At 32.6% G+C, this 20,190-nt stretch overlaps 3 protein-coding genes across 4 annotated transcripts in view; 1 reads left to right on the top strand and 2 right to left on the bottom strand.

The window, feature by feature from the left end:
• The window catches only part of LOC113519330 (probable G-protein coupled receptor 179), a 78,524-nt gene extending 64,668 nt beyond the window's left edge, over positions 1-13,856 (bottom strand). For both annotated transcript variants that reach the window (XM_052902735.1, XM_052902737.1), the window contains exon 1: positions 12,906-13,856. The gene's annotated coding sequence lies outside the window, so the exon portion shown is untranslated. The remainder of the gene's footprint in view (positions 1-12,905) is intronic.
• A 377-nt stretch (positions 13,857-14,233) lies between these two features.
• The window catches only part of LOC113516929 (rab3 GTPase-activating protein catalytic subunit), a 44,304-nt gene continuing 38,347 nt past the window's right edge, over positions 14,234-20,190 (bottom strand). Inside the window, exons 3-4 of the mRNA XM_026901433.3 lie at positions 15,765-16,020; positions 14,234-15,323 (exon numbers count right to left, since the gene is read on the bottom strand). Of these exons, the coding sequence (XP_026757234.2) occupies positions 14,562-15,323; positions 15,765-16,020 (1,018 nt within the window). The 3' untranslated portion in view covers positions 14,234-14,561. The remainder of the gene's footprint in view (positions 15,324-15,764; positions 16,021-20,190) is intronic.
• The window catches only part of LOC116412766 (leucine-rich repeats and immunoglobulin-like domains protein 1), a 38,236-nt gene continuing 34,880 nt past the window's right edge, over positions 16,835-20,190 (top strand). Inside the window, exon 1 of the mRNA XM_031907824.2 lies at positions 16,835-17,070. Coding sequence (XP_031763684.2) covers positions 17,068-17,070 — 3 coding nt within the window. The 5' untranslated portion in view covers positions 16,835-17,067. The remainder of the gene's footprint in view (positions 17,071-20,190) is intronic.

Here is a 20,190-nt window from a genome sequence, read left to right as displayed (position 1 = left end):
AACATCTAGTTATATCCTAACAGCGGATTATAAATAGATCAGCGCCACGTTACCTTTCGATCCCGTGAGAATTTTGGGAAATCCCTTATTATAACGCTGTCTTGCGTTATTTAAAGAAACCTTTTGCAAAATTTCATGTTTCTAGGTCCAATAATTCCGGTTATTAGTTAACTATTAGTTTTAAAATTTTCTCTTTTTTGTGACTGTAATCTGGAAAATAATAATGTTAAGGACTATGTAACGATTTATAGCCATTAACACCATGCAAATTACATTTTCTTCCAAAATATCGATACCTAATTTATTGTACCTAAAAATTTTAAAATTCATCAGAAAGTATGTATAATAAAAAAAAATGTGTTTAATGTATATTTTATTTAAGTATCTATGTATATCTATCAGTTTTCTAAAACCCGTACTAGATTTGTTTACTTTATGAGTACCTATTTGATAAGTTTATCTATGTATTTATTAAGGTGTTAAGATTATTTATTTATGACTGTATGAAAGATACGGCCAGAACAAGAGTGAATGCGGAAATGATTGCGAATAGAGAAGAATGGGAGAGAAAAACATATTACACTAACTTTAAATAAATAATTAGAATAAGGGTAAGAAGATTATGATGATGATGGTTTATTTATTAAAGTATTTTTTCTTCAACTACATTATTTTTGTTGCCTTTAATTTTATCGTTAGTACATTAACTACATTGTGTTGATTCTCTCGTCAGTAGGTGTGTTATAAATTACTTATCTATTTCAAAAACTCTATTTTATAATCGTTTCAAACTTACAATATTATTTTTAAAATAAAATTATTTGTAAAACTCATGTTAATTCTTAATACGATGTCTGTATACATATATAATGAATATAAACAAAGGAAATTTCTTTCAAAAACAGAATCATTTGCAATCGACACCAGTCCCTCTTCGGTTAATTCTATAGCTGACTTAACATAAAATTCTACTTAATTAGAAGCCATTGTGCGCACCCTCCGGAACGTTTTAGAATCTTTCGAAAAATGTGACTAATTTGAATAGTATTTATAATACATAGGTATTTAAAATATTTCGTAACAATAATAACTTATACAAACTACATAACAAAAAAAACTTTATTTTTAATGAAGAGATGCACCATGGCCATAGGCATATTTAAGAGAAAGGTCAGGTAAGCAGTGCACCACCCAAAAATGTCTGTTACCCAACCCTCTTTTACAAAGACATGTCTTAATGTGCATATGAGCCTTTTTTAAACAGCACACCTCCTCTCCCTATTAAAAATAAATGCTCAGATAAGCTTGTAATCCCCGATAAGGAGTACAGATATGGTGGGCATAACAATATGCCCACATTTCACCGAGCATATTTAAATTTAACATGGCAGGCCCAATGTGGTATCATCCCTGCCATTGTCACTCGGATTAATTTGGGTTCACCGAAGAACTAGTTAAAAATTTAAATTACTCTCAAAGTTTAGGTGTTCAAGTTGCAAAGTACGAGTGATTAGACTGTACCTAACCACGAATGGTTTGGGGGGAAGAGATTGTTAGTAATGAGGTCTAAATAACCTATTGCTAGCAATACACCTTGTCAGGTCGACCTCCACGCGGTTCCCCCTGGAAACCATCATGATTAATTCTTGTCGAATTCATCATGGTGGGCCAACTGACCTGCATTCATCCTCACCTGTCATCCTTTTCTGGTGGGCGGGGTTACTATTTCATTATCACTCAAAAAAAAAACACGAGTGGTTAGGTACACTTTACTTATTTTATTTGTACAGGTAACTTTTAAATTATATGGGGAATATATAAAGGTAAACAAACAATACAATTTCATTTTACATTTATAACAAGAATGTTGTAGAATTAATTGTTGTTAACTAATTTCTATTCTAATTAAATGCACACATAATAATTAAAAAGAGAAAGTAATGAAAATGTTGGTAAAATTTAGTAAATATTCATAATTGTAAAGTTATGCAATATAGTAAATGATTTACATTACGATCATAATGTGCACAGCATTTATATTCTACTTACAGATTTCTATGGTTACTAATACCACAATATAAGGGGGAAAGGGATTGTTAGTAATGAAGACTGAGAATCCCATTGCTAGCAATATACCCAACCAGGTCGACCTCCTCGCGGATCCCCCTGGAAACTATCAGGGTTAATTCCTGATGAATTCATCATGATGGGCTAACTGGCCTGTTTTCATTCTCATCTATCACCCTTCACTGGTGCTCCGCCAGCGTATCCCGTTAGCGCAGGCAGGGATACCATACCATTTTCACCCATAAAAAAAATACCACAATATACAAGCCTTACTAATACCACAGTATAAATAATAGTACTAAAGTACAGTATGAACTCTCCCTGTCGACCGGTGCGATCAGACTTCACCCCCTCTCGAACACGCGTCAGCTATCATACTCTACTGAATGTTCAATAGCTGACGATATCAGAGAAGGATAGAGGATACAATATTTACGAGGTATGAAAAGGATAACGTCGCAACTCAATCCATACAATACAATATAACGAAGTGCTGCTTTTCCCGCGCTAACCCTAACTACACACGGACACCTGTGACAATCACGGATCGTGGCGTTTTTGTATGAAATATCCAGGATGTGCTTTCCCCGTACTTCGTAGTTTTTTAAGTAGGTAACCACTTCTAAGTGGCGTATCAAGATAAAACATGAACCAGATTTTAAGTCAGACCCTCAGGAATACAATTGTGATAACTGCATCCAATTTGATGTAGTTTTTGCGTGATGCCAGAACAAACATACAGATAGACAGATAGACAGACAGACAAATATTCAAAAAAATATTAAGGCGGCTTCTATTACTATTATTAAGACCCATAATATCAATTTTATCTATCAATAATCATGGTATCTAGTATTTAGTACAAGTAGTACCTATATGAGATGGAGAATGGAAAGACGTAAGTTAATTTTTATCTCGGGTAAAAAATATATTCCAGTTACGCTGACAAAGTCACGGGTAACAACTAGTATCATATAAATCGCTATATCTACAGTATAACACGTAGAGTTATGTAATACAATTTAATTTTTATATACATATAAAAGCCGAAAAATAAGTATTAGAGCCGTGCGGTAAAAATTCGCAGTGCGGATATTAGAATATTCTACGCGACCAGATATGTAGCAGTAGAGATAAATTTTTCGTATAAATTTCACGTATATTATATTCAATAACAATAATTCCTATCTAGATTGGGACTTAACTTGTGAAAATCTGAATTTTGTTCCGATCCAATCAATAAATTTTAATTAAAATCAGAGGTGCCTTTTTCGTATTTTATTCTGATAATAATCCATAGTAGGCATTCAAGTATTTCAATGCGACATAAATGCTCTTTAATAAATAAAGCAAACCGATTTCACACAAATAGACCTTTTACTTGCCCTTGCATCTTCATTTTTATGAGAAAAATTAACAATAAATTATACATCCACATACAGAAATAGTATTTACTAATATTAATAGTTGTGTCTATAAAAAATAATGATAAAAAGCATTTAATAAATATTTACAGTCTTACCAAGCTTGTATCTATCAAAATATAAATTACGGATTTCTCTCAATCGTGTTTTTAATACAAAAAGAACGGTTACTGAAACTTCGCGGTCACGAAACGATTGATAACTTATTTTTATTTTATGGCACTCTACATCAATAACAATAAATAAAAGATATTACAATTAAAATTATTTACGAACAACCTCGCAAATACAAACTAAGTCGATTGCTTGGGTACCTCTGTCCCATTCGTGTTTCAACCGTGAAGCAGTTGTGTTTGCATGGCTGTGTTTCGGTTTGAAGGGTGGGATATGGCGTGAGTTTACTGAGTACAGAGGAATAACACCTGAGTCCTCAGGAACCGTCAGGTGGACCGTCAGCTTTTTTGCCATTCTAAGTTGTATAAAAAAAAAACTATTGATTTGAAAGCAAGCTACCTCGAGAAAGCATGCTCTTTTATTGGATTGGCGGTAGATTAATCGACAGGTGTCAATGTCACTGATTTACAGAACCCTAGTGAGTTTTTCACGGAACCTGCTTTAGTGATCGCTGCCCTACACGATACGAACAAAGACCATCCAAAAACGGGGACTTTAATAATCTGACTGAATTATAACTGTTTACTAAAGCGTTGGCTCTACCTTGTCAGAAATAAACCGCGCTTCGTTTCTTGTAAACAGATTAGACCTAGCGACAGGCAATTTGTCTTAATCTTTATTATCAAATAGGCAACGCTTATAATAAATGAGATAGGTTAGGTATCTATGGGATAAAAATATTCATACAATAATATCTTTTTTATTTAACTTTAAATAATACAATTTAAAAATGTACTGGCTCGATAGCTGATACGTACAATGATATACATTTCTCAGAATTATTAAAATTTTGCCCTGCAAAAAAAAAACATAATCTAAATCGTAGTAAAATAAATATCGGACCAATTAAAAAATAATACTAACTCTAACAACTACAAAAAAAAAATTAAAATGGGTTTACAGTTGACAATAAAAACACTAATAAGTTGAATTTTTAAAATTGCAATTTTTTAAATAATAATTTAAACAAAAAGCAATTATAAGTTAAATATGTAAGAGTAGACAATATAGAAAATTTAGGTATCCGCTAAATTAGGTATTCGCTTTTATCGATCGGTGGCCAAGAGAACATGTTTCCGTGAAAAGACGATCTGTAGCGCTCTTGAAAACCTATTCAGATTCGTTACTGACAATGCTACGCTTAGAAAGGACTCTTGCCAACAAGCCTTCGTCTGTACTTCACTTGAGTTTACAATGTACTTACCTATCTACACGAGAAACTGAATCTATATTTAATGATAGTACTGGAAGTGACAAATAGTTAACAGTTTACTCAATTAAAAATAGAAAACGTAGTAGACAAAAAATAAACAATATCACGAACATTACAGAATATACTGTGTACATGACACCCGCATGCTTCCAATCTCGGAAACATTTAATTGATTAGAGCGTAGATTTACAATGTTATGACTATCCGTTAGACAGAATAAATAAAGCATATTGTTTCATTAACAAAATTTAGTCGGCCCACACAAATTACTCAGAATTGTTCTCATTTCTTTTTAACTAAACGAATCTTAAGAACTAGAGGCGAGGGAGAAGTAAACGGCAAGGAACTAACAAAATCAATTTGAAAATGAAACATCTCTTTATAAACCGAAAACTTGCACAAACAGTGTGTCTTGTACGAGTAAAACGCAAAGGACTTTTTTTTTTAAAACTGTAACTAAAGATTACAAGGGATTGTTAGTAATGGAGACTGAGAATCCCATTGCTAGCAATATACCCAACCAGGTCGACCCCCTCGCGGTTCTCCCTGGAAACTATCATGGTTAATTCCTGATGAATTCATCATGATGGGCTAACTGGCCTGTTTTCATTCTCATCTATCACCCTTCACTGGTGCTCCGCCAGCGTATCCCGTTAGCGCATACGGGGTTACCATATCATTTTCATCCATAAAAATAAAAAACTAAAGATTAGAGGAAGACTAGGCAAAACATAAATTATTGTAATTACTCATCGCTCTAAGGGTGTAAAATTATCCATATATAAACTAAAAATATTTTGAGGAAGGAAACGCCAAACAACACTGGTTGTTTTTTCGGTATTGCGTTGATTTCGTTTCTTATCGTACTTTAATAGTCAATTTTTTAAAACTAGTTTAAATTAGGGACATAGAGAATTATATAATTAAAAAAAAAATTAATAATTTTGGCCCGCTACTTTGTACGTATGGAATTCGAAAGTAGAAAACTCAATTAAATAGACCATTTCTAGATGTATGAAGATAAAACATATATCAGTTTTTAAGTTAGATGTTTAATTTTAAACACTACTAACTGCATCCAATTTTAGCAAAACTTTAAGTCATAATTTTGGTTTCTATTGCTTTTATTAAGACTCCTCACGATCCTAAATTATGTCGCACTCGCATCAAGTGTCGTTAACTATGCCTTTGAGGAGTATGCGAAAATGAATAAGCAAAAGGAATCGAAAAAATTGAAGGGTTTCAGCTATTCTAAAAAGTTCTTAAACGACAAGGCAGAGAAATGGGATAACAAGACTCATATTGGTTGCCATAACTGCACACATTCTAGTAAGGCATTTATTATACAAGATGGCTCTATCTTCGGACACACTGTGCAGATTTTACAACGAGGAATCGGAATCCATAGAACACCTGATGTGCAACTGTGATTTGTTGGCAAGCATGCATATGAGACATATGGGAGACCTTAAACTGCGTATTATTGCAATAGTAACACATAGGATCTATAAAATTATAGTATATGACAAAGGATCCCAATGGGTGAACGTGTATCGTCTTAGCTGACTCCATACGCAAATAAAAGATAAGATAGTCTTCTATCATTGTTTCTTATATATCTTCCATGTACTGAAATCGTCGTTACAATTTTATTATATAGTAACCAGAGAATAAAATAACGAAGAAGTATGTGTGTACGTTATCTATGAGCAGAGAACAGTCGACCGATCTCACCATGAACCTATCTCAATCTGCTCAGACTCGTCTCCCTACGGACTTTCGCTTTGAAAATCTGCTTCAGAAATCTTTCATTACACATTCGCTCCTCCTATCTGAACCACTGAAGCGTACGTTTTCATTTTATCAACAATAACTCTCACTTCAAAACATATTTTGCTTCTCTCTCTATCTCGATAATATCGACTCGATTTAAACTTTTTGCGTATCAAACTGCCAACTCTTATTGACGAGTAGTTATGAGATCTATAATAAATATTGTAACAAATTGAAATTATAGAAAGACTTAAGAGATAAATCACATAAAATTATTAAGATCCCAGATTTTACGTAAGGGAAAGAAATAATAATAATCTAATCATTCTTACTTCTTCAATATTACCCGAGGCAGGAGTCGAGACAACTAATAAAGCTAAAAAACACTATCACGAAAATAAGAGTAATGAATATTTTTGTACGTCACAGTTTATATTTAGTTATCCTTTATAAATAATTAATTAGCTTTAATTAACAACTTATCCACTTATAATAGTAAAAGTAACGATTTTGTCAAGTATGAATATAATCTACTTGTATCAAATCATTTCTGTTCAGCGATTTGAACGTGATTATATAAAAAATATTTGTAAATAAAAAAAATTCTCGATACATAATTAAAACTATAAATAATATTCTATCATAAATTAATAATTATTGAATTCAAAATTTTATAGAATACTATATAATACTAGGAACACCTAATATTAGAAAATTTTAAATCAATCACATTACAAAATTACATAATTTCAATATAATTTCAATATTTTCATATATAATCAATTTCGTGTTTATTATTTTTGAAATTTACTGTTGTTAATAGTCTACCCAACAAACTTGTACTCATTGATTCTATCCTAAAGGTATTAAGGGTCGGAATTTCATTTGCAACTTACTTCGGATTATCTTAAAAGATAAAGTAAAGCCAGCTATATTCTTGAATAGGTTTTGAGATCCGTCGGGCTCCTCATAAAGTAGATAATTTAAGATTTTGCTTCATTTCGCAAAGAAAAACATCTTCAATCGCGGCAAAATTAATACGGAACTAACGCGGGGGTAAAATGGCGAAGTGGCTTGTAAAATAAATTTATCTCGGGATTATAGATAATCCCAGATGCTGTAGTAGTTTAATAGAGGTTTTATTATGCCGACATAAGATTTTCAATGGTCGTGAGTTGGATTCTGATCGAAGCTAATGTCATTTTTTTGTTGTTAATGGATGAAAATGGAATAATAACCCTGCGGCACTATGCGCCCGGTTTTCATTAGCGAAGGATATTTGTATGATGGTAGTACAATTTGACTGGTTCTAATGGTGTTTAAGACCGTTAGCAAATGTCCGATTTTAGACGCAACATATATGTTGTAGGTGACTATAAACTAAGGAAAATAGACTTTAATTAAACATTAATAAAGTGTTATTAGATTCCTTTTGACTATGGATTTGTTTTTTTGCCACACCATAGCATGTATAAAATATAAACTTGCGAAAATATTTTTTCTTTAGAAAAAGAGTCCAGGTCTTAACCTACTTTCATTTTTACAATAGTTTACTTTAATAAATACATACAAAGTGACACCAGACCAAATTAATTTGAGGGATGGCAGTAGGCTCATCCTCTGTCACGTTGAATTCTAATATGCTCGACAAAATATAGATATACCGAGTACAACGTTTACCACAACAGCAACGGCCGACATATACTTCTAATCACTATATTAGAGGTGAGCTTATATTTACTATTGATATAGATTACAGTGATGTTTTTCCAATAGACATTCCTATCTTTCTTCCATTAAAAATAGACATATCTAAAAATAAACTGGCGTTGAGGTGCAATAAATGGCTCGTATCGCAAGATGTGTTGATGTTTAGGCATTGTCCAACCGAGCGCCCATCTTATAATGCTTACCTATATGTATATCTACACAGACCATTGAGTGGCCATAGAGGACGAACAGCGCCGCTCCATTTAACATACGCGCATGCTTCAGGTGATCAAGGCTGATAAATTTATCGGCCGGCCCCGAATGGAGGAAGTATATTTCGTGTTTAAAGATACACTAAGATTTCCAATTTAGTAGATTCCTTAAATCATTCTAATAATATAATTTCATTATATTTTTGCATAATTTTCAATTATAAAAGAAAAAAAGTTGTGAAAATGTCGCACTAATCTAAATGTTTTTTTAAACATAGCAACATTAACTTTTGAAGAGTAATTAAAGGTAAAAATTTTCTTGTTCTTAATAAATAAATTTAAAAAAAGGTCACATTTTTCGTTATACCATACCGTACTGTAATCATTAAGAAATTTAAGACGTGCGTGGGATCCTGTACTTTGGCAAAAATTATTAAAATATTATAATTAACAAAGATAACTATGAGACTGTCGTGGCCTAGTAACTTACATTATATATCACAAACTAAGACCACAAGATAGAGCTTCGATCGTCAAAGATGAGTGTAAATGCAGTCACTGGAGCTGACTTTATTTATTTTAAAATAAAACATAACGCGTCTTTGTGTGCGTGTAATTCGATTAAAAATTCCCCTGATCAGATGAACTTCAATATCACAATACACTGTGTTTCATATTTTTAAAAGATGATAAGTTTCATAATTTATGAAAATATAAGTGATCTAGGCATCTAGAAATTGATTTTTAGAAATACCCATAGAAATAGCAGGGTCCGCAGGTACCATGGATAAACATGGACATTTCTAGTTCTTTATAAAATACATATTTTTAAATTGGTTTGTATCTGAGTGATAACAAAATCTCCTCAGAGGTTCGTTGCTTGATTCACTGTAGAATAAGGAAACCCAGGGGTCTGATAACCAATTAATTTATAGTGGTAAAATAGGAGGACAACCATATAGATTGTCCTCCAAATGTTTGTTGGCTGGTCTTATAACACACGTTATTCTAGTTCGAGAACCCGGCGATTAATATAATTGTATGATACATATTTATTGTATATATCGACTTTTATAAATTAACTAAATATTTCTTAACGTTCGCGCTTAAGTTTCGTGTGAATCATTTCCCGTTTTCGTTGTAATTTTAGAAAGTCTCTTAGTACCTACAATCCTACTTTATAAGGAACCATAATTTATAATAAAAAAAATGGTATTTGATCAAAATTTATACATTTATGATTTAAATGCAAAATACATATTTCACTTTGACGCAATATTTTTTGTATAATTACGGATATAACCACGTACAATGATAGAACAATGGAAACGTTTCTAATTGCATCGTATAAAAACACGATTTATAAAGTTCAAACATATTTAACAGTTTATATCTGTTACAAACCGTACTGCAAAATATTTATGGTAAAGAAATTCTGATGAAACTTCTGTTTAATGAATATTACGTTGAACAGGAGTCGAGTAATAAAAAGACGAAATATATGTAACTGACGTGAAAAACACCCATCACCGGAGAGACGGCCGCTTGTAAATTATAAACTACATTCGCCCTTTTTTAGTACAACGCATCCTGAAATAACCACTTTTCGGCACGTACTTTTTATGGTCCCTGTGTGGCCTAGAAACGGTGATAAGTTATTCTCCTAACGCCATTTAACGGACATTTCTTATTATGTTTTTTTAAATTTATTTTTGGAATGTTTCGATGTTCTGTTTTCGAGTAACAGCTGTAATGTGTTACCGCAATTCATTTTTGTATAATTGATGTGTTTAAACAAGCCTTGATGAAAATATAACGTTTCTTTTGTTGGTCAGTCTGTATCTTGAAGATCATTACTCTGTTATAATTCTAATAATAAGTTATAATTCTATAATAAAACTCCCCTCATTAAAACAGAATAGGTATAGATAATAATCTAATAACAAACATTTTCTCTTTATTTAATTACATACCTACTTATACTATTTTTAACTCACCTACCCCCATAAATCTAAAAATAAGTGTCTACAACTATCTAAAAATAAATGCTTACTCCTTTCAATATTGCTTACTCAACTATAAACACGGCCTTATCAAAGGTTTTCTTAAAAGAATGTTAAAATCCCGAGTACCTGATTTGATGGTCTTACTTAAAATACATTTTGTTATCGAAAAATTGATCACATTTTATTAGAATTTTTTTATCTTAATTTCCATAGTTGTTTGAATTTAACTACTCCTTTTCAAAAGTTTCGATATTAAAATTAAAATAATCCATTTTAATTTAAAGATCTTCGATAGAATTTCGACAAATATATTGAATAGAATCTTAAAATGACCTAACGTTTTAATTAGGTGTTGTCATAGATTCAGAATAGTACCTTTGCATCATCTTTTTACAGATGTTATAGAACTGACTATTGCTATCAACAATTATATAAAGAAAAAAAAATGTATTTACACATACATTTATTTAATCCTCTCAAAATGAATCTCAATCAATTCTAATATAATATCTGAACTATTGTAAGACCACACCACACAATAAACGAAATATAACTAGCATTACTGTCTACACGTGTGCCCATCAAACAAAAATTGCATAACTATTGTTAATAAAACCTGATATAGTTCATATATACCGCGCAAAGATTCACGCTAATGTCTCTTGATTCTCTCTACAGTTAACAGTAAAAATGATAGATGATAGATTCTCGGACTACAGTTAACAGTAAAAATGGATTGATATATACCCACCTGTCTCCCATTAGGGTAGGCAGACACAGTGGACCCTAAATGCTTCGATTTAAACAGTCCTCTTTCGCTTTCTCAAGAATCATTGATTTTTTCATACATGCTCGCCAGTTACGAGTATTTTTAATTTGGCCCTTTTCAGCACGTCCTCTATTCGGCTCTCCCGACATCTCCATCCATTCATGTTCGATATATCTCTTCCGTAAATCTTCTTTCATCCATCCTCTCCAAACAACCAAACCAAGGAACATTCCCTTTTCGATCTTTGTCTTTGCATCGTCTTTCAGTCCACACCTCTCTAACCACACTATTTCTCAATCTATCTTTTAATGTAATACCATACATACCTCTTAGAACTCTCATCTCTACAGTATTTATCCCGTTTTTATACTTCTTTTGCCATACCAACGATTCGCTTCCATACACGAGTGTTGGTTGACAAGCAAAAATGTGATCAGCTTTGCTGAACACATTTTTGCTTGTCATAACTGAGAACAATGCACCGTTAACACTATTTCCTGCTTTACCTCTCCTATTAATATCTCCCTCACACTTTCCATTCCTTATAAACAATGACCCTAAATACAGAAACTCACTTACTTGCTCCACTATTTCATCTTCTATCATTATCTAACATATATTTATTACTTCTTAAAACCTTAACGGCCTAACTAATCATCATGAAAATTAATATACATGAAGTTTTTTTGTATGCAGAAAAACAAGGCTGCTTTTAATTCCGGCTAGTTTATTTACATTTGACAAAAAATTACACTTGCAAACTGGGATAAATATATGTGAAAAATAAATTCAAATACACATACTTATTTAGAAGACGAATAATTTAAATTTATTATTATTATTATGCTTTAAATTATATAGAGTAAAACTTCCCCTTCCGTTAGCTAAAATATTGTCAATATTTTTAATCAATATCAGAACAGAAAATTCTAATATTGAATAAAAAATAGTAATAAAATAGATACAAGATTTTTTTATTCATTCACCATATAGTAACTTTTACCCGCGGTTTCATCCGTGTAACCAGGTTATGTTCACTGACCGGGATAAAAAGTAGCCTATGTTCATCTTCACTCCATATGGTACGTGAGATACGTGTATATAAAATTTCATAATGATTGGTTTAATCGTTAAGGTGTTGAGATAACAAACTCACTTTCACAATTATAGTATTAGTCAAGATTATGAATGAACACGTTTTTTAAAAAGTAGGTTTATATATAAGAGATATTGCACTCTTTCAATATGGCTGATAAAACCTGACTTAAATGAAATAATAATTATTTTATTATTTAAAATTTAATATTATTAAAGTACACTACAATTTGTAGTTTTGTTTGTTTTCCATTTCCAATTGTATAGATATAATTATTAGCAGAGAAAATAAAGGTGCAGGCATTAAATTATTTTTTTCAAATTTGTTGAAAAAATAGCATCTACTAGATAAAATATTTAAAGTATATAATATGTAAATACTTATAAGTTCGCAGAATGTTTATAAGTCCAGCTTGAACAATATGGCAATATTCAATATTAATATTTTCAAGACGTACATACCTTTAGTGTCACGGATTTGTTGCACATTCTCGTTCACTAAAGCTGCGTCAGCACATATCTATCCACTTCTATATTTTAAAATATCCTTATCAGTTCTCATAATAAAGCCTATGAACACTTGTAGTAACTATATCAGACAATATAAATAGTTTAATCGTGAAATAATATTAACTGATGACTAAGACCCAACTCTGGAAAACTGCTTTGTTATCATATGACAGGTGTTCTGATAATGTCCCATACTCCTATCATAAATCTCGAGTAAAAATTTAAAATGATCCTTATTTCAGTATTCCCTTAACTGTTCAATATACGTTCACAATATTCGCAGTATCGAAACGTGACGACGTTACTCACATTTACAATTTTCACTTTTATGTGGTTTTCATGTGGAATTTACGGTTCATTCGGTTTCCAGAGAGTGGTTGGTGTATTTGCGGGCACCCTGGAATCGACCGGCTATCCCGCCGCGCCACTGAGCGATTTCGCGAGGCTCCCGGTCGCGGTAGGCACGCGCATGCGCTGCGCTGCCGCGGTGCCCGCACCTCTGTCCACCGCCACGGATCCGGCTGTACATTGCGCGCTCGTGCAGACCACACGCATGCCTATACCGGTCCGAATAAGAGACATATCACGTCCGCATTATTATCGTCCAGGATACAAACGAGTACCAGGAACCGCAATACAGAGATCGTGATAGATGGCACAAGGATCACAAATATGACGTCACATGTTACCTTACAATTCCACAAAGATGAGGCAATTGCTCATATATATTGTGCCTTATTTAATTACCACCAATGAGACGGGCAAGTCGGCAAATAAATCTTATTTACCGAACATAGAATATAATAAGTAACATAAATATCTCATCTCAGGCGCTGACTGTTCTCTTTATAAAATACAAAGATTTTTTTTTCATTCAAAGCACTGATAAAACAACATTTTGTGGTAGTTTAAGATTTTTTTTATTTCCCCATAATTATTACACCAGTGTATATAATCATAGAAAAACTGTATTGTATTTATATACCATAATTAGAGTCCAGATATAGAGTATATATTTAATCGACCCTCGACGATTTAGTCCCAATCCTCAGACTTAAATAAAAATTACAATAGTTTTAAATGAATTGTAAATAAATTACACTGTAGATGTCGATAATTACTCGTACGAGATATTAAACGTCATGAAATTGCCAAATAAATGAACTTTTCCACATAAAGTTAATTGGTCTGGCAGCGAGGGTGACGCGAGAGGTCATGTCAAGGAGATTAGAGTTTCGGTAAGCTATTGTCAACTCGCTTATACTTTAGAATAAAATTGATTTTCATAGAAATTTTTAACATTTTAATAGTCATGTTCAAAATAAAAAATAAAAAAAACTTAACAAGCTAGCGCAATTACCTAAATATACACTACAATTAATTAATGTATCCAAACTCAAAAGACACTTCTCGCTACATATTCAATCTTATATTTTTACAATTCAAACTACTTGTTAAACTGCTATACAATTTACAAATAATTTCAACATTACAAAATTTACAAAACTAATAATTTTATATACAAAACAACTTTTTCGACACGACTCTTGAACTACAATATTATTATTTACCTAGGAAGACATCTCAGCATAATCACTATTCGCACTGCTACAAACATAATATACTTTCTGTAAACGCACCTATAATAGTCATGTCGGTACCTAGCGCAGCTCGCATCACTTGCGGCGCTATAGCATCTTTAACTCTTAGAGAGAACTCACGTCGAGCTGGAGCTGGAAGAGCACCACCGGCTGCATTTAAAATCCTCGTACGTCCGGCTGCATCTAAAGGCATTCCTTCGACACTTTTCTCTAGAACAGTGCGCACACATAGAGATCTACAGGCCTCTATCTCAGCTTCATGAATCTCCCGAGCAGCAATCTCAAAAGTCCGCCGTTTATCTACTCCACCAACAGACGACGAATTTCCTTGGACACCTTCCGCTATAGCTTTTGCTGCACCAGCTTTTAATATAGCGGGTAAAAGTAGGTCAGTTACAGCGCTTACGGATCGAGAACGCAGAAAATGCAAAACTTGTTCAGCTTCACGGGTTTCGTCGAAAAGTCTTCGTTGTCGAGCGGCCGGAACTGGTCGAGCGACGCCCCATGTCTCTGTCCAAGGATTTCCTGGCAATAGCATGCGATCTCCTAGCGCACCACCATCGTCTGACTTCCAATCGCGCGGAGAATACCACTGTACAAAATCGCACAGCTCTGCACCGGGATTTGCTGCTTTAAATGCCTCCATATCAGACAATAAGGATGCACTCATCATTCTAGCTCGAAGCTCGGAAGCCCGAGCATCATCGCCTAGTCGTACCATCAGTTCCGCGTCTTCCTCCAGTTGATCCTCGGTTTTTGGCGCGGGATCCTACATAAATAAACACATCAGTTATATACATATTTTACAAGCGTTCATAAACATCAAAAGGGACTTTTCCATATATCGTTGATTATTGATATTGCATGCGTATTTTTATTGAAAAAAATTGTTAACAAAAAGTTTTACATTTTGGAAAATGTGCATAATTTATACTTTATAAAAGTTTCCTCTATATTTATTTATTTATAGGATCACCTACATAAGATATAGCGAAACATTTTAATATAATATATTCGTATATAAATAATGTTACATACACATAAAGACTCCATCTACATATCCCAAAAACTATTTCTAATATACAATATAAAGTCATTTCTTTTCCCTTTATATCGAAGCCATAGAAAGGCGACAATCACATCACACACATACACATCAAAGAGATAGATTACTCTGAAAAAAATATTTGTATAACCTACTTAAACTAACCTGAGTACGTGGCACATAAAGAGGTGCCCCAGATTTAAGCGTAGCATCTCCGAGACGATGAAGTCTCCCCACGGGTCTATTCCACGGAAGTTGTTCATCCCCATCTTCATCTTCAGAGCAATCGAAATATTCATCATCCGAAGAGGTCCCAGTAAGGCTACCAGTGCCATCTTGTGCACGTTTAATGCAACAATTGAGAAGTTGCAATTTTTGATGTAGTAAGCAGGTGCGAGCATTAGGATTTCCCTCTGCAACTCTGTCGACAAACAATAGTTTATTTATACACAATTGTTTGCCAAAATCTAAATAATAATGAGACCTTTAATACTAAAATTACACTGTATTCAACGAAATATTACACATCACCTACGCAAAACAAAGGCACAGTCAAAAGGTAAAAAGAAACAAAGTTGTAAAAAACTCTTGAATCCTATAACATCAATGCAACACAACAGCGACATCTTACATATTAAATATTACTTATTAATTAAACAATTACCAAAATTATAATTCATTAGATAACGCACCAGTCATATAAGTATATATGAATAAACGAATGTCACGTAAAACTTACATCGCTTTAACTTTCACTTGGAAGCAATTTAGGTAGACAAATACAAAACCTCCTGAAGAAAGTAAATAAATCAAGAGAATACTCGACGACTCGCGCAATACGCGGAACGTTTTCTCTTTCGTGTATGCAAATTTCTCAGCCTCCGACGACAAACCAATTGAACTAGGCAGATCTTCACATACAGTATTAAAATAATCCACACCTGACACAAGATAGGTATATAGTAACTGAATTATTTCGTGGTTATTTGTATGCCACGACCCAGAAGCGAGAACACAGAACGCGCCAACGTTAAGAACCGTTAGCATTGAATTACAACTGTGTTGCCCCAATACGGACAGAAGCTGAGCAGCAGCATCGCTTGGAGATCCACAACTTGTAATCGGTCGGTGAACCGTTTGTTTACCGGAGCCGATGCGGCAGCAACAACTGGGTGTAGGTCACGGAGCAATGCCAATGGTGGGGAGCTACACCGGCGTCAAACAGTTCGAACTGTCGACAGCCGCGAGCGCATCCATTGAGCAGACATGGGCTTGCCTCCACCGGCTTAAGCAGAATACTGGTTCTTCAGCTAATCGAAAGTGACCTCTTTCCCACCGTTGTGACCCAATGATGACAAGCTATTGGTGAATTATAGGAAAAAATAAACGCAATTTTGTACGTGACAGTGTTAGTAGAAAGTGAACAAATTAATAAAGGATTTCCAGATTTGTAAGGATTACCGACAGTATGGTAAGTTTGTATTTATATATGCATAAATAAAATTCCTAACTGGCAACCGGTAATGCATGAAGGAAAATCTCATCGCGTACATTGACACACTTACGGCAAATAAACGCGCGCCAAGTCTACAGACCGGCACGAATAATATAAAGTTTTCTACTATTATCATATGAATATTAATTACAAAAATACATCTTTATGTATTTTTATACTTTTCTTAATAGAAATCTTTTAAGAATATTCATTGATGAAAAATAATACATAAGTAACTATCACTTTGTTATATACATAAATATTAAATATATTAATTAGACTTTGACTAGTAAATAGTAGTGGTCGCCGCTTATAGAGGAGAATACTAATACACTACTTGTGAGAATACTAATAAATTACTTGTAATATATTGAACATATTCATAAAAATCGTAATCTCTTGTAAAGAGTTGATTCTAAATCTAAAATTTCAGTTTAATAATTAAAAATGATTATCTGATAAGTCAGATTTACTTCAAATTTTGTTATTGATAATTTATAACTTAATATTACTAAATTATCAAATTTTAATTCAGAAATAAGTTCACCTCAGAATCGACTTCACTACTAGTTTTTCTTAATTATCGAAATAAACTAATTTATCGACATACACATTTGAATTATTTTGACGAAGTTGAAAAAAAACCTTTCATATCCGTAGAAAACAAAAGGCAACCTAACTAAACCGTATTATTAAGCTATTATTATGTCTCCTTAACGATTATTAGGTAGGTATGTATGTCATGTTAATGAAACTTCACACAGCATTGAAACGATGATCTCGTGTGACTACGGCATAGTCGCACTTTCTCCCGCTATTCGAACTATTTCATAAATTATTTTGAAAACTAATTATATATTTTTTTTATAAATTAAGTACACGAAATCATGTCTTAATTTACAAATGATTGGAATTAATCGCGAACGCTCAAGACCAGTGCAATACAGATTAGAGTATGTTGTCCCAGGCTTGTTTGTATGCCAAAGTTTTCTTGTATATCGCCTTAATAGTTTGTTTGTAGAGGCGGGCAAACAGACGGTGGGGCGTTCACCCTGCCGGCGAGGGTGGCTCGAAGATCAGTTCCGCACTGCCGATTAGGATACGACCTCCACGTTTAGGAACGCTCGACTTTAGTGAGACTAAACCTAATACAAATATTTGTACTCATTCTGTTGGCCAAACTTGAACAGAAATTCATAGTTAATAAAAGGTCATGTTACCTATTCTAAAACTATTAAAAAAAATACTCTTTTCTATCATTTCGCAATAACTATTCGAACACGTATATCTCCCGGACGACTTAGTAATGAATTATTCTTCTATTTCATGTAGTTTATCTATAAATACGAGTAGTTGCCAGATAAACTTTTCTCGTAGTTTATCTGGAAATATTCTGGAAACGTCCTGCCCTCCAATATTCGAAATGCATTGGAAGTATAAATTTGAAAAGTATTTAAACAAATAGAAACGACCGTCTATAATATTACGTAAATACAGCAACTTAGTAACAAATAGTCATCGTTAAACGAGCAACAGATCAACTAAAAAAATGCGATTAAAATTCCAGAATATAGACATGAATATTAAAAGGCTGATCGTGCTAGTAATCCCAACATTGCGATCTCATGCCAATAACTCACAGTTTTTATTATCATTTCATACATTACTTCAAAATGAAAAAAAAATCATATACAAGTTGTACTTTAAATACAAAATTACTGTTTGTACTGTCTGGTTATATTCGTATTATGACGATAATTTAAAAACTTATATCATTGCTATCATCTTTTCAGACTTTTTACCTTATTTTAACTCAGCACGCTATTTCTTTAATTTCAATTCTAAACTTAAAACAATCATCTCTTTGTCATACTTGTAACATTTATGTCTTCTTTCATATTTTTTTCTCTACACACAATCCCATAATATCGTCAAAAACAGAAATAATTACGGTATAGCTACAAAAAATATTAGACGAAAAAAATAGGAATAATTGTTATTTGTAACTTTATATGCCAAAATCTATAGTTATATATCAGTATATTAAAATTTATTATATTAAACACCTTTTATATTTAATAACAAACACTTATTTATTTAGACATAAACAGATGTTCAATACACTTTTTACGATGTCTAAACATGTATTGAACACCATAAATTAATTTTTTTGTAATAAAACGGTTAATGTCATGTGCAAAACTAATTGTAACCCATTGCTCTGCCCGTGTAAAATAAGATAAAAATATCATATATATTAGTTTGAAATACGATCAATTTGCATACAGAAATTTCCATATTTATGATTAGTTAAATGATAATATGTCAAGAATGACAATTACTGCCTCATAGATTGTCTGAACTGCACATTCAAGAGCAATTGACAACCATCATATGCCACTTGGTAACATGACAATCATAACCTTATGTTACCTACTTTTACAGATATCAAACTCACATTACGACGCATTCACCCCTCATACCTATGTAATATCACGTGCTTAAGTTAAACTGAGTGCAAAATTGTACGCAAAACCGTAGAAGTGCGAAAATTCAATGAGTTCATACAAAGTTAAGATAGCTTGTTATGTTTTTTATTGTAATACTAACTAGCCGGCAAACGTTATTTTACCCCCTACCGCCACTTACTGGATCCATTTTTTCTTATCATGATAATAACTCTTATCTCTCAAGTTGAACAAACTATACATTATTTACAAAATGTCATTAAAATCAATTGAACATGGAGTTTTTATGTAAGATTATAAAAAAAAATGTTTCTAAAACAAAGCTTGTATAAGAGTAAAAAGATTCATCTAAAGAACTGTTGATTCAAATTTTTGACCACAATCTATACTCGTAATAGGTTAAAATTGTCCTATGTAGATATTTAATTTCAGTTTATAGTGAAGAGACGAACAGACATTGTTGGCATTACAAAACTAAATAAATAAATTCCACTAACGTTAATATCTGAAGAAAATCCAACTTTTCCTTGAAAACCAAGACCTTCATTTTATTTTGCACGTCAATATTTATATGACCAAACACTAGATAATCCGCAGAAATATTATAATCCAATATCATAAAATATTA

The sequence above is a fragment of the Galleria mellonella genome, unplaced genomic scaffold (genome assembly GCF_026898425.1).
Source record: "Galleria mellonella isolate WM207_F2 unplaced genomic scaffold, CSIRO_AGI_GalMel_v1 utg93, whole genome shotgun sequence".
Taxonomy (NCBI): Eukaryota; Metazoa; Arthropoda; class Insecta; order Lepidoptera; family Pyralidae; genus Galleria; species Galleria mellonella.
This window is presented reverse-complemented; position numbering and strand designations above follow the sequence as displayed.